The 15,217-nt window shown below is 40.3% G+C and overlaps 1 protein-coding gene across 3 annotated transcripts in view; it reads left to right on the top strand.

The window, feature by feature from the left end:
- Usp26 (ubiquitin specific peptidase 26) overlaps nucleotides 1–10,233 on the top strand; it is a 48,832-nt gene extending 38,599 nt beyond the window's left edge. For all 3 annotated transcript variants that reach the window (XM_085684431.2, XM_085684432.2, XM_048450288.3), the window contains one exon: nucleotides 5,510–10,233. In XM_085684431.2, the coding sequence (XP_085540557.1) occupies nucleotides 5,526–8,105 (2,580 nt within the window). In that variant the 5' untranslated portion in view covers nucleotides 5,510–5,525 and the 3' untranslated portion in view covers nucleotides 8,106–10,233. The remainder of the gene's footprint in view (nucleotides 1–5,509) is intronic.
- Nucleotides 10,234–15,217: the final 4,984 nt, after the last annotated feature.

The following is a 15,217-nucleotide window of genomic DNA, read 5'->3' on the forward strand; positions in this document are numbered from 1 at the left end:
AAAATAATTGTAAAATAAGGTAATTAAAACGTACCATCTGCCGGGCGGTCGTGGTGCATGCCTTTAATTGCAACACTCAGGGGGCAGAGGCAGGTGAGTTCGAGGCCAGCCTGATCTACAAGAGCTGCTGTAGTTCCTGGACAGCTAGGACTGTTAGGCAGGGAAACCTTGTCTCAAACAAAACAAAACAACAACAACCAAAAAACCAAATTTACCATCTGTGATGACAATTGGGCTAGGCAACAGTCTATGAGTATAGCAGAATATCGTTAGGCATCATTTCATGGGCTTTTTTCATTGCCAGTCCTGTTTGGGTCTATCCTGGTCTCTGGGTTGTCCAGCCTCTGGGTCTTGGCCCTCCAGGAAGTGTCAAAGTTGGGATCCCTGTCGTGGTATGGGTCCCAAGCCAGACAGTCATCGGTTGGCCACTCCCATAATTTCTGTGCCACCTTTACTCTAGCACATCTTGTGGGCAGGGCAGATTGTAGGTCTAAGGTTATGTGGCTGGGTTAGGGTCCCAGTCCCTCCAGGGGACGTATTTCCTTGTTACACGAGATGGCCAGTTCAGGCTCCATAACTCCCATTGCTAGGAGTCTTAGCTAGGCTCCCTCTCATAGATTCCTCGGAGTTTGCATTGCACAAGGTCTCCAGCTGTCCCACAGATGTTCCCTGTTTCCAGTTGTCTCTCTCAGTCCTCTTTCCCTCCGTACTCCTGCCACCTGTTCCCTGCTGTTTGTCATCAGAGAGGCTTCACATACCTATTCATCGATAAAGATGCAGAGAGCTACAGCCAAACATTAGGTGGACCACAGGGAATCCTGTGGAAGAGGGGAAGGAAGGACTGTAAGAGCCAGAGGGGTCAAGGACACTCCAAGAAAACTCATAGAAACAACTAATCTGGGCTCATAGGAGCTCACAGAGACAGAACCAACAACCAGAGAGCCTGCATGGGACTGACCTAAGCCCTCTGCATATAAGTTACAGTTGTGTAGCTTGGTCTTCTTGTGGGGCGCCTAATAGTGAGAGTAGGGGCTGTCTCTCACTCTGTTACAGTTTTGGGACCCTGCTCCTCACACTAGGTGGTCTTGCCAGCCTTAATAGGAGAGGAGGTACCTAGTCTTATTGCTGTAACTTGATATGCCTTGGCTGGGCTGATGTACATGGGAGGCCTGTTCTTTTCTGAAAAGAAAGGAAGAAGAGTGGATGGGGGAGAAGGGAGGGGGAAAAACTGGGAGGAGAGGAAGGGAAAAGGGAAGCTGATCAGGCTGGAAATAAAAAATTAATTAAAACCTAACTTACCATTTCTGCCACACCAACTTCCACACATTAACCTTAACTTAGTGAGCTAAACAAGTACGTGATCGTATTCCAGATGATCACAGTTATGTCACTGAAGAAGTAACAAATAGTACTTTTTCATAGTTACTGAGTGGAAATGATTTCTAGAATTTGTGACTCCCTCCTTTTTAATTTTGGAGCTTTTGAGACAGGGTTGAAACTGGCTATGTAGTTTCAACTACATAATGGCCTTGAGCATGTGGCATTCTCCTGCCTCTGTCACTGAAGTGCTACAGTTACACAGTTACAGGCATAAGCCGCCACACTAGGCTTCTCATCCCTTGGTATCAGGATATAGTTGCTTGTTATCTTAAAACAGAACCACTTTACCAGAATATTTGAAAGAAAATAATTCTATCTAGTTCCTTTCTCTTTACAAACATACACACACACACACACACACACACACACACACACACACACACACATACATACTTACACACAGATACACACACTTTTTGGGGGGGAAATTCTTTCTCTCCTACCATGTGGATCCCGGGGTTATAGCTTAGGCCATCAATCTTGGTACCAACCGCCCTTACCTGCTGAACCTTGTCTTCTTCACCTTCTTTTTACTACTCTATTATAATGAACTCTTTGGGAATGAGGAGTTTGTATTTAAAATATATATAGTCATTTATTTTCAAGTTTTTCTTTCTCTTGAAATAATGAAAACATGAAAGGTAGAAAATGTAAATGCAGCATAGAGTGGATAAATATTGCCACAGCAGCACAAATCCTATTAAATTACCTTAATGTAAAATTAATAACTTAGCCTTTTGGGGTTCTTGGGCTTTGTAGGCATTGAGGGCAGTTTACTTACTCAAGCATTCTGTAAAGGTGAGTCCAGCGCAGTCACATTGTGGACTTGAGGTGGAGCCGGAGAAATTTCTATTCTAAATATAATAGAATATAAATTTCTATTCTAAATATAAATTTAGAATATAAATATATTCTAAATATATAGAATATTATAGAATTATTCTATTCTATAAATAGAATAACAGGAAGATATTCTATTCTGTCTTTTGTTCTCTCTCTCTCTCTCTCTCTCTCACACACACACACACACACACACACACTTTCCTCCATGAGTATGTATCAAGTCCTATAAATAGCACCAAAAAAGTTTCTCCCTAGATCCTTTTTTCTCATAGGAAACTAATCTTCAGTTCTGACTTGTGTATAATCGTTCATGTACTTTGAATATTTGCATTCTTTGTGTTCTTAGAGAACTGGTTGTAGCATCCAACAATGAATATTTGCTGAGAATATCATAATGTGGAGCATAACTCCATAAATACCTGAAGAAAGACCAATGTGTGGTGAACTAGTAAATTAACCTTGATGCAGACATCTCTACTGAAGTTTTTTTTTTTTTAAAGCCCGTGGCCAACTTCTTGATATCATAGACCATTCCGCCAAGTATGATAGAAGTAGTGCAGTTTTGTGAGTTTCTGGTATGTTCTGAAAGTGTCAGCTAGCCTAATATATTGTGCTAGTATCAGATCAATCAAGCCTGAGATATTTGAGTTTGTGGAAAATGAGATAAAAGCTCATACATTTTCATAACTTTGAAATGTAGTTATCATTGTAGACTTTTATTCCAGTTTAAGGATAGCTGGGAAGAGAAATGCCACTGTAGTGACGCTTGCTTTCAGCTGCATGGAATACTCACATAGTGGTTCTTGGAGAATCAATACTCTTTAAGATCTTTCAACAACTTTGAGTAATGAGATGGAATGAAGAAGCGGCTTTAAGTTTAGAATGTGCTGGAGAAGTAGCAGCTTTTATACAGCTCATCTTCCTTCCTTCCTTCCTTCCTTCCTTCCTTCCTTCCTTCCTTCCTTTTTTTTTGTTTTTTGTTTTTTGTCTTTCAAGACAGGGTTTCTCTGTCTCTGTAGCTTTGGAGCCTGTCCTGGAAATAGCTCTTGTAGGCCAGGCTGGTCTCGAACTCACAGAGATCCACCTGCCTCTGCCTCCCGATTAAAGGCGTGCGCCACTGCCACCCGGCCACAGCTCACCTTTCTGTCAGCATAGGTGGTCCTTGGTCTTTGCTTATCACACTCAGTGAGCGTAAAGAAGTTTCCTTTATTTGGGAATGAAATGTATGTCAAACTTCAAGGAAATATTTGAAAATTGCAGACACAATTTTATAAGCACATCTATTTTTTATTCTGGTTTTTCTTTTTTTTCTTTTCTTTTTTTTTTTTTGAGACAGGGTCTCTTCATGTAGTCCTGGCTGTTCTGGAACTCATTGTGTAGACCAGGCCATCCTCAGACTCAGAGGTCAAACTGCCTCTGCCTCCCCAGTGCTGTGATCCAAGGTCTATGACACTATGCCAGGCTCCTAACTGGTCTTGAATACACAGAATAGAAGTACCAAGAGGATGTTAGATTGTTTCACTATCATTAGAAAGAAAAGACATCAAATTTTGGGAGGATATTGTTTCCCTCATAGATCAGACTGGCTGAAACTTGTACTCGTTCATACCTGGTCACACATTTTGTGTGTGTGTGACTGTGTGTGTGTGTGTGTGTGTGTGTGTGTGTGTGTATACATGCGTGTGTGTGTGTGTGTGTGAGCATGTGTGCACACGGATTGGTCTGGTAGAAATCTAAATATGAATGGGAAGTAATTCTTAGGTTACAGGTTCTGTTGAATGTTTAAACAAAATGAAGACCAGTTAAGAATTGTGGAGAGAAAATTATTTAAAGCCTAACTTAGCATGCACAGTATGACAGTGAACTGTATGTACTTTAGAGAACATGAAGCCAGACATGGTGCTGTACACCTTTAGTTGCAGCACTCAAAAGGCGAGGCATGTAGAGCTGTGTGTTCAAGGTCAACCTGGTCTGTGAAGTGATTTCAAGGACAGCTATGGCTACACAGAGAAATCCTGTCCTGAACTTCCCAACCAGCCCCACACCCCCACAAAAAAAAAATCTAGAGAACTTGAATTTGCTGTTGTGCCTGAAATTTTTTCTGGTTCCATTTCCACCATGGCAGATACAGTCATTCTTTCACTTTTGTGCAAATGGACTTTTATTATATGGATGGGCACAACTACTTCATTGAGCACATAACACAAACTTAATTATGCACTACCAATTAATTTTTGTTCATTTGAGCATGGATTAAGCAGAAGTTTTTCCTTGGTATTCATAAGGACAGCTTGCTGAGTTAGCTAACAATATAGTCCAGACTAAGGAGGAATATTAATTCTTTAGGAGAAAACACAATTTCCAATGAATTCTTAAACATTCTTTGTGATGCAAATATTTGTACTGCTCACTGATATCATTAATTCGAATTTTTCTCCAGATTATTTGGAAAATTCTAATTTTCAGTAATTAAATATATCTGATGCTTCTTGGCTATTTTTGAAAAATTTGTTTTAGCTTCTCAGGATTGACCTGGGATGAATGCATTGGAAGCATTGCTATAACACAGAGCTATCCTCCAATGTCCACAGTGGGTTTGAGTATAGAGAACTAACTTGGGGGAAGTGAGAGAGCTGGCTACAGAAACCAACCATCTCTATATTTGATGGTTATGAAGTTATTATTCAACTTTTTCAATGAAGGGTAAAATATATGGTGATTCCTCAGTGCTAAGTGGAAGAAGGTGATGTAACTGGATTTGGAACGAGGTAGCTGGATTTCCTCTGAGTATTCCATTTATGCATTCCTCTATACATCAAGGATAGTCATCTGCCTTTGGGGTAAGGGCTACTTAGTGCTCCCGTTTGCTTAAACATTTATTTTGGTTGTCTACATATATCCCCCAGATTCTCTTCCGTACACCTTTCAGATGTGTCTTAAAAGTTTTCTAAGGGTCTCAATTTCCATTGAAAAGGTGAAATTAATCAGACCAGAGTCTAATATTGTGGTGGAAAGGAGATTTAGTGTATAGGAATGGGGTTTGAGTTTTATATAAACATTTCTGTCATATCTGAAAGTCCTTTTTCTTAGATATTTTTAAATCACGGTCTTGCATTGATAATCAAGATTTCTGTTCTCATACAACCATAGATTTCTCTCAAAAGCTATTGGTTGATCACTAAAGGGCTAGATACTCAAAACATGAAGAATTTTTCATAAAGAGCCAGTATTAGAAATAGTCATTGTGTATAAAAAGTAATATGATATTTTTTTGTTGTCTCCTTAGGTAACGTGCTAAGAAAATGAGTACGAATTCTGTATTGATACATGCTCAAATCCAAATGTGGTGTGCAAAGGCAGGAATGTCTAAGGCAAAAGCTGCATTCATTGAAACAGTGATGGGAAAACGGGAAGCTAAACTTGTGCTCTATTTTACCACTGGGAAGATTAAAGCTTTGCAGCTAAACAATAATATTAAAAGTGTGGTCCTTAGAACCTATGGTGAAGATCAGAATTACCTAAATTTAACTTTTAAAAATAACGATTTCTTGTTTGTTGAGAAACTAACCACCATAGATGCCAGACAACTGAAGAAATTCCTAGACAGAGTTTATCAAAAAAATCTTCGGGCATTCCGGAGAAATGGTAAGGAGAGATCTGATGATCCTAGCACAAGCACCCAGGAGTTAGGTGCCTCTTCACCACTGGAGTTAGGTGCCTCTTCACCACTGGAAGTTCATGCAGAACCAAGCAGTAAGTGCTTCGAATCAGCCAAAAAAAGTGAAGCACCAGTGCTTCCTTTGCCTTCATCCTCATCAACCACACCTAATAGCGTAGGGTTCTTAGAAAAACAACTTGTAAAGAGGAAAAGATCCTCACCTAATTCAGAAAAGAAGAAAACAGAGACCATCCTACAGGGCAGCAGTAAGGAATCTGAGGCAAAGTCGGTGGTGCCTGTACATGATAATAAAGAAAAAGAAAGGGATTTAAGAGAGGCTGAAAAGAGTAAACCAGGATCTGGCTTTTCATCTGAGACCAACAATCCTGAAGAGTCTGATTTGAGTATTCGTGATATTCATGATCTCATTACAAAGTTATTTTCGCCATTTCTGTTAGAACCGTGCTGTATGGAGAAAGACATGGAGTGGCATGAGTGTATAAAGACACTCTTAGAGCACCCAGAGAAAACATGGCAAGGTCTGCCTAATGTGGGCAATACCTGTTATATAAATGTAGTGTTACAGTCGCTCTGCTCTGTTCCACTGTTTGTTAATGAGTTGTTCAATCAGGGTTTCCCATGGATTAGACCTCCTAGAGATGATTTTAACATGCGCTTGATGCAACTGCTTGTTTTGAAAGATATTTACAATACAAAAACTAGGGAGAAGTTACTTATAAAGTTCACAAAAACCCTTCCACAATTTGGAGAGATATTCGCTGCTAACAGGCAGAATGACGCACATGAGTTTTTAAGTCACTGTTTAGTTCAGTTGAAGGAAACTGTTCAAATATTAACCGTATTGTGGCAAGCTGAAAAAGAATCTGGGAGAAATAATTTACTTAGACAGATTTTTGCTAACCATGCTATTATTGACAAAATACCTTTTTGTCCTGTTGCCAATAATTTTGAATTTGAGTTGATGAGATCGATTTTTTGTAAAGCTTGTGGCATGGTTGTTTTCAGGAAAGAGCCGAGTAGTTCTCTCTCCATCAGCATTCCTCAAGGATTGAAAGGCCTCAGTTTGTCTATCCAATCCTGTTTTGATCTTTTTTTTAAAGCAGAAGAGCTTGAACATAGGTGCGAAAGGTGTATGCACAACAAATCTATGGCGGTGCATAAGTTTGGCCGCCTACCCAGGGTTATTATTATTCACCTTAAGCGCTATAGCTTTAGTGAGTCGCGGGTGGTGAAGAAGAATGAGCAACACGTCATTATTTCCAAAATTTTAAAGCTGTCTTATCATTGCAATGAAAACACAAAGCCACCTCAGCCCCTTAGCCAAAATGCACATGTTAAGGATTTTGACTTACTAAAACCCCTTCAAGAGTTGGGTTTTGACATTTTCAAAGTGTCATTTAATTCAATGATGACCTCAGGATCCAAGGATTCCCCAACTGTAGACACCAGCTCAAGCAAGGAGTCAGAAGCACAAAATGTAAGGAAAGTCTCTCATGTGTTGAGTGGGCAAGTGCAGCAGGAAGCTCAGGGAAAGGGGGCCACACAAAATGTAATTGGGTCAGAATTGACAAACAAGACAGAAAAACCCAAGAAACATGAGAAAACATGTACATTTAGTGAGTTAGATTCTGGTAGCTTCAGCAAGGCTACTAAAGATAATGATCTCAGAATTCCAGAAAGATCCCCAAAGTACCAACAGGTCCAGAAACGTTATGAAGAGAGAAGTGATAAACAGACCTCCCAAGAGGCAGTTACTCAGAGCCATCCAAAACCAAGCTCCCAGAAACAAATGGGTTACTTCAGTAAACCTGCAGAGTCACATACCCAGAGTGGCAATCTGAAGTTACAGGACTCACTGGACCCCAGTAAGAACTTAGGAAGCAAAGATATTTCAGGTAAGAAGACAAAGCCAAGAGGCAAGGTGGAACCCCAAACGGTTGATCCAAAAGAAGACAATTATTACAGGCTCATTAATATTATCAGCCATATTGGGAACAGTCCCCATGAAGGCCACTATATCAATGATGCCTTTGACTTCAGGAAGAAGAATTGGTTCACTTATAGTGATCCACAGGTGACGAGAATACAAGAGGAGCTTATACAGAAGGCTAGGCTTTCCACTGGCTATGTCTTCTTTTACATGCATAATGAGATCTTTGAAGAGCTCCTGGCAAAGGAATCTCAGGCTTCTAAAACGTCATAGGAGTAATATGAGGGCCATATGTCTCATAGTACCTATCTACCCGAGTGCCTTACTCACTTAAACTGGATTGAGAAGAACAGATAATTAGCCCAAGACCAACATCTCAACAAACATTTACAGAGAAATCACCTTTGTAACTCTAGCCATATTAATTCCATAGTTACAGCTGATGCTAAGGAGTGTTCTCTCATACAAGACTAGAACTGTATTTTTTATGCTTTTTGTCAGAAAATAGACTTACTGATAGTGAAGTTTTCAGTTTTCTCTACAGAAGTTGCATAACCCAAGGTTGTCCTTATATTGATAAAAGTGCCTTATTTTTTCCCGCGGTCATAAACATTCTTCTAAAAGAGGTGCATTTTCCCTTGTTTCAATGTTCTTTTTTGCATGATCACCATAATAAGTTATGATGAAAAAGCTCTTACATAATCAGAAGGAAAAAGCTCACATCCAGATAGCCAAAGGTTCAGGAGAATCTACCTAGCACTGTTAGCCCAGCCTGGTGCTTTTATCTTGCTGACTGTTTGAAATGTTTGAAATATCCTTGTCCCCTCGCAGCTTTCTTAAAATGGAGATCACTAAATGGTGGCACCTGGAGTGAAGAGAGAAGAAAACATTTTATGTCCACAGAAGTTGGCTAGCTCTCTGGTTAATTGCTTATTGGCTACAGCCCTCTCTAGTTCTAGGTCCCTGGCTTGGTTAAGGTGTCTGGTTTCCTTCTTGGCTCCAGTGCCAGCTCCTCAACTACTCTCTTCAACTCTTCATCAGAAGCAGCAGCACCAGGCACAATACTACTGAGATTTTGAGCCAGAGGAATTCTTCATCTCGTCAGTTATGTTTTCTGAAAGCTGGATTTCCTTCACCGCCGAGTCTTTCTCATTTGCCGCAAAGGTGCTGCTCCTGCTTCTGTCCCCACAGTTTGAGCATGGACCCACAAGCACATTAAGGCCCAAATAGACGCCTAGATTCTTCCCTTGCCCAAAAGGAGCAAGGCCACGACCCCTACCTTTTATGTTCTAATGCTGTGGTTTTAAGAGTGGAACCTGATCAGCACCACCAGGAAGACAGGACCTCATGGGCTCTTCTGAAGATCTCCTAATCCCCAAATTTAGAGCAGAGGACAGCAATCCAATGGAGACTGTAATGTTCAATTAGGTTTAGAGTCACTGTTTTTGTATGTAGAATATATTTTTTGCTTGTTATGTTAATGTGTTTGGGTTGCTTGTTACGTAGAAAGTATTTATAGCCTTTTTATTTCTATTATATATGCCTTTCCTATGAAAACACAGTTTTACTAGTTTGATTTTGTAAAAAAAAAAATAGTGGGATTACACCAGCTGTATTCAACTGAATCCGGGCAATAAGCAGTAAATGTGGCTGGCTGATACTTTTGAATCCTCTTGGACATGTGTAGATAATACTGGACACCAAACAAGTCTTCATAGTCCGCTAAAACCCCTCTTTTCTTCGGTATCAAAGGCGCTGGTTATTTTCAGACTTTGATCTTGAGGATGGAGAATCTGATTCATGCTCAAGAATTGATGTGTTTTCCTGTTTGTCAGCTAGCAAGTTACCTGCTGGATTTTGGTGATCTGAGCCCACTTCACCATTTTGATCTCAGAAGGGCACTTGAGTTACATCAAAGGAGTTTTGCTTACCAGGATTTGATCTGCAAAACTGAACAGTTTTGTGCATTCAACATTAGAAGAGGAATTAGGGATTTCTTTTTCATCTTTGTAGCATGGTATTCTGTTCCTTGAATGAATACACAATACCTGCTTTAAAGTGGACTTGTAAGACCTGAAAATCTAATTTGAATAACAAGCTTTGATATAACATGAAAAAAAAAATGTCTCTGGAGATGATCTGATGTGTGGGGAAAGTCTCGTGCATCCTAGACATGGTGATATTCTGTAAACATTCAGTAATCATACTTAATTCTTCTAATGCCAAACATGTGTTGTCTGGAATGTCTTCTCTTGCCTTTGAAGCAATGAATATAATTCCTTATACCTGTATTGGAATATATAACAAGATTGTGCTACTTTGTTTTATTGTATACGCAGAATTTATCCCCTTAGTATAAGGGGTAGTTTCAGTATAGTGTATTAAATCCTTTTTGTTGGTAGTTTTATTTTCTTTCTGATTTTGTTTTTGTTTTGTTTGAATTTTTTGTTTGCATTTTGAGATGGGTGTCTCCTTTGCTATTAGAGGCCAGGGCTGGCATTGAATTCAGAGATCTGCTTGCTTATGCTTACCAAGTGCTAAGATTAAAGGCATAGGCCACATGTCTAGCTTTGTTAGTGTTATTTCTAGTGGCCTTTAGAGGAGTGAATTAGAATTTAGTGCTGTTAGGGAAATTAGATAATGCCCCTTTGTTTATGTATTTTATGTATATGAGTGCTCTATCTTCATGTGTGTCAGCATATCAGAAAAGGGCAGCAAAGCAAGGCATATCTTGACAACACTGACTAATACAGACAGCTAACAAGTCTAAAGTATGTAAGGTAGCACAGCAGACTAGGAATAAGTGCAGTAGTCAGTATTGTAGTGTTGAGTCTGAAATCCACAAGGCAAACTGGCCTGCTGGAGACTACTGCAGATTTGAGACAGAAAATCAGGTTTTGCTCTTTAGGCCTGATTGGAGCAGGCACACCCACATTTATACTTGATCAACAGAGTATAGTTATTAACTGCATTTACAAAATACCTGCCTAGCAATCCCTAGGTTACTATTTGATTAAATAGCATATATCCTAGCCAAGTTGGCAGACAACTAGCCATCACATATGCTAAGTCCAGAAGCTCAGAAAAACCTAAGCAAAACAATCCATTTTGTAAATGAAAACAATATGTTATAATACTAAATCTTTTCAATATAAGAAAATGTCCATAAAACAATTTCATGTAGACAGTGGTAATAATAAAACAACAAAGCTTCAATTATGAGAATGGCTTCTTTTGAATACTAAATAAAACTCAACCAACTGTTCGGTTTCATTATTGCAGGAACAATTAATGTTTTACATCATTTTGGTATTTGAAATTTAGTACATAACTCTTGATATCAGGTTATGCCCTACTATGTTTTAAAAAGGGGTTTGCTTTTAAGTTTGTGAGTGTTTTGCCTGCATTGTGTAAATGCACTATTTGCATACCTATTGCCACAGAGACGTAAAGATGGCCTCAGATCCTCTGTAACTGGAATTATAGGTGGTTGTCAACTACCTTGTGTGTGCTTATAACCAAACATAGGGTCCTCTGAAAGAGCAGCTCTTAACCACTGAGCAGTAGCTCCATCCCCTATGCTCTATTCTTCAATACTCCACATTGTATAAAAACAGATTGTTAGAGCAGTGCATTGCCCTAGGAGACTCAATAAGAAGGACCCAAAAACTAGGAGAACCCAGAAACTGCATCATCTGTCAGGCACCACCTCCCTAATCCAATCCAGACTGACAAGTAGCTTCTGGGAATAGGAAGAGAGCTACTCTATAAGTTTATTGGAGTGAAATGAAACTAGGGACATGTGGGACCCTAAAAAACAAAACCAAATAGGGAAACCTGAGCCAAGTACTTAATGGACATACCAGACCAAAGTGATACGATTCTTTGCGTGAAAGACCTTGGCTGGTGAGAGACAGACATGCCGTGCAGATAGAGCTTTCTCTCATGGGGAGTTTTATTGAGAGAAAGGGAGGAAGGGGAGGGAAGAAACTGGCCTCGAGACAGGAGTGACAGAAGAGGAGAGAGATACAGAGAGAGGAAGAAGAGGTAGAAGTAGGCAGAGTTTCACCTTTTAAAGGGACAGGATACTGCCTGCCCTGTATGCAGGGGTGACACACTGCAAGATTCCCAAGCAGCATGGTCAGGTGTACCAGGATGCTGACGTTCATCCCTTCTTTATTTATTAAAAAAAATGAGTTAGGTATAGCAAGTTAGAAAAACGAGGGCCCTGAGTTATAGAGACTACTTCCTACTGATTTGTGGGGCATCGACCATCATTTGGGGACCTGAGAAATTTGAAGTGGTGGCCACATCCTGGAGGAGCTAGTCGTTTCTCTGCTGTCCAGGTTCTGAGGAACTGTCAGGCACATCTTGGACCTGGCAAGATGATGGCAGAGCAGAGGACAAGGTTAAGTTTAGGGAAAATTTTTCTGGTAATGGAGGGGAGTGTCAAGGCCAGGAAAAGGTGGGGAGGTTTAGGTTGTTTAGGTCCTGGTAATTGGAGGGTGCTTCTGACCTGTTCAGGGTGAATCCAAGTTGACTTTCTGGAACATACAGGAGTTTTCTTGAGTTTGTGAAAACAAAATTTTAGACACATTAGAACCAGCAGTATACTCATGCTAAAAATGATTTTGGTTGAAAACATTAACACTCTTCCTTACAGAAAACTGTGACAGATGTTTCTAGCACAATGAAAAGCACCTTTGAAGTCTATAGTTAGGAAACAAGCAAAGAGAATTTAAAATCTTGATCTTGTAGTTATGATCCGATAGTGGTACAGTATGGTGTTTAGTACTCTGTCAGAGTTGGATTAATAGATTGCCAGAATTCCATCAATTACTGTTAAGACTGTGAACTTTTTGTAGTCTTAATATAACAACAGCATAATGAAAGTGAAATCTGGAGCATGTTTTATTCTTCCACACATCTCAGATCACTTGCCTTTGCCAGCACTTAAGATTTTTATCCTCAGACCTTCACAGCTTGCATTTACACACCTTAAGTCACTTTCCTGTACCATAAAACATTCTGATTCTCAGACCTTAATATATCTTAAGGCATTCTTAGACCCTCAAAACTTGTATAGACTTTTATATCCTCAGACCTTTTTAAAAAACTTTACAACTTAAACTTTTATATCTTAGAACGACTTTTTTTTTTTAAATCAAGAGACCTAGTGGCATTAGAGGAAGCAAGGCTTGATTTTTACATATAAAATGAGCTAATAAGCTGGCTCTAGCCTTGTGGAAGGATCCGGTTGTCTGATGCTGCCAGGCTGACAAGTTATAGCTAGCCCAGCCATCAATACTATCAGAGATCTCAGAAGGATAAATAAATTATACCTAAGTACAGATCAAGCAGTTTCCAAATCTATTAAAGAGACCAGTCCATACCCAGTTAGCCATGCCCAGGTCTCTATAGTGCTGGAGGCAGAAGTATCAGAATAACAGCATCAGTCTTTGCCAGGCCTATGAGGTAGGTTGGTGTGTGTGTGTGTGTGTGTGCGCGCGCGCGCGCGCGCGAGAGAGAGAGAGAGAGAGAGAGAGAGAGAGAGAGAGAGAGAGAAGACTGACTATTTTTGTCTAGGCAAAAGTGGTGCAATCAATTCTCCAGTGTCCTGCTGCTTGTCCACAGTCTGCACCGGGTCCTGGCAGCAGGTGTTGTGTTGCGGCATCTTGCCCAGTGGTCAGCATTGCCAAATCCAGGTGGAGGCATCATGGTGCCCTGTAATCTTTGGAGATATCGGGTCACTGACAGGATCTGGGAGTCTCTGTTTGATATAATAATATAATCAATATTTTAAATGTCATATTCTGCAGATCTCTGATTGTTTGAGGGCTGCCTAGATATATTGTTGGAGACCAGCTTCAACAAAAAATACTACTTACCAGGGTAGGTGCATCATGGGGATTACAAGAGTTAGTAAAGGGCACGAAGACATGAGTGAAAACAATAAAACAGACCTGGGCAGTGGTGGCACACGCCTTTAATCCCAGCACTCGGGAGGCAGAGGCAGGTTGATCTCTGTGAGTTTGAGGCCAGCCTGGACTACAAGAGCTAGTTCCAGGACAGGCTCCAAAGCTACAGAGAAAGCCTGTCTCGAAAAGCCAAATAATAATAATAAAACAGAAAACATAAGATAGTATCAGGAGGGAGTTCCAGTGAATACTGAAATTGCCGCATTTAATTTCCACTTGCTTAAAATACCCTGATCCCAAAAGGTAGGAATAAGATTTTTTAAAAGTGCATTAATAAGATACAAGGAAGTGAACAGACCAGTTGAAGGTTGCAGGCTACATTTTTAATTGAAACATTCTGTTGCAAGAAGGCAAGAGTAAGACAAGTCACACTCACACCCTAGACCAAAACATTCTACAGGCAAATCACTCCCTGAGTGGAATCCATTGTTATCTCCCTAAGGGAATAGTTGGATCCTTAGACTTTTGTTTGGGGTAGAAACATATCCACTTCTCTGTTCCTGAAATACAAAGTCTGGATATTAGCCACACGTGTTGACAATAACCTTGAGAGAGTAGAACTCTCTGCCATAAATCTGGGGTGGGGGAACCTTTGAGGTACAAACAGACAATAACCTTGAAAGAATAGAAGTAAATTCCAACTCTGACCTTTGGTCAAGGTGGAAATAGGCTCACATTTTTGGGCCTCCATGGTTTAGCTGAACAAACTTTGTTTTTAGTTACTTGTTTTAAGCTTAACTTTGAAAACATAATTAATTACATAAGTACTAAGCATAACTACAATGACATTGGTACAGGATCTGCCTGGAGAGCTGGATCCAAGCTGAGAAGTTGTTTGTAGAGGAATGTTTTACCCAGAGCCCTCCAGTGTTCCTTTTTGCTTTTTTATTTTAATTAATTTATTTTTTTAAAAATGACCTTTTCTCATCTCTATCCAGTTGCCACTCCCTCACCTTTTCCTGCTCCCCATTTCTTCCCACCACTCCACCCCCATCCATTCCTCAGAGAGCGTAAGGCTTCCCACTGAGAGTCAACAAAATCTAACACATCAATTTGAGGCAGCACCAGGCCCTCCGCCCTATATTTAAACTGACCAAGGTATCCCTCCGAAATGAATGGGTTTCAAAAGGCCAGTACAAGCACTAGGGATAAATCCTGGTCCCACTGCCAGTGGTCCAACAGACTGCCCAAGCCGCACACATGTCACCCACATTCAGAGAGCCTAGTTTGTTCCTGTGCGGGTTCTCTCGCTATCATTCTGAGTCAGCGAGCTCCCATTAACTCGGATCAGCTGTGTCTGTTTGTTTCCCCACCATGGTGTTGACCCCTTTGTTCATAGTTCATATTATCACTCCTCCCTCTTTTCGACTGGACTCTGTGAGCTCAGACCAGTGATTAGCTGTGGTT

Source organism: Myodes glareolus, chromosome X (genome assembly GCF_982192425.1).
Source record: "Myodes glareolus chromosome X, mMyoGla1.1, whole genome shotgun sequence".
In the NCBI taxonomy this organism is placed as follows: Eukaryota; Metazoa; Chordata; class Mammalia; order Rodentia; family Cricetidae; genus Myodes; species Myodes glareolus.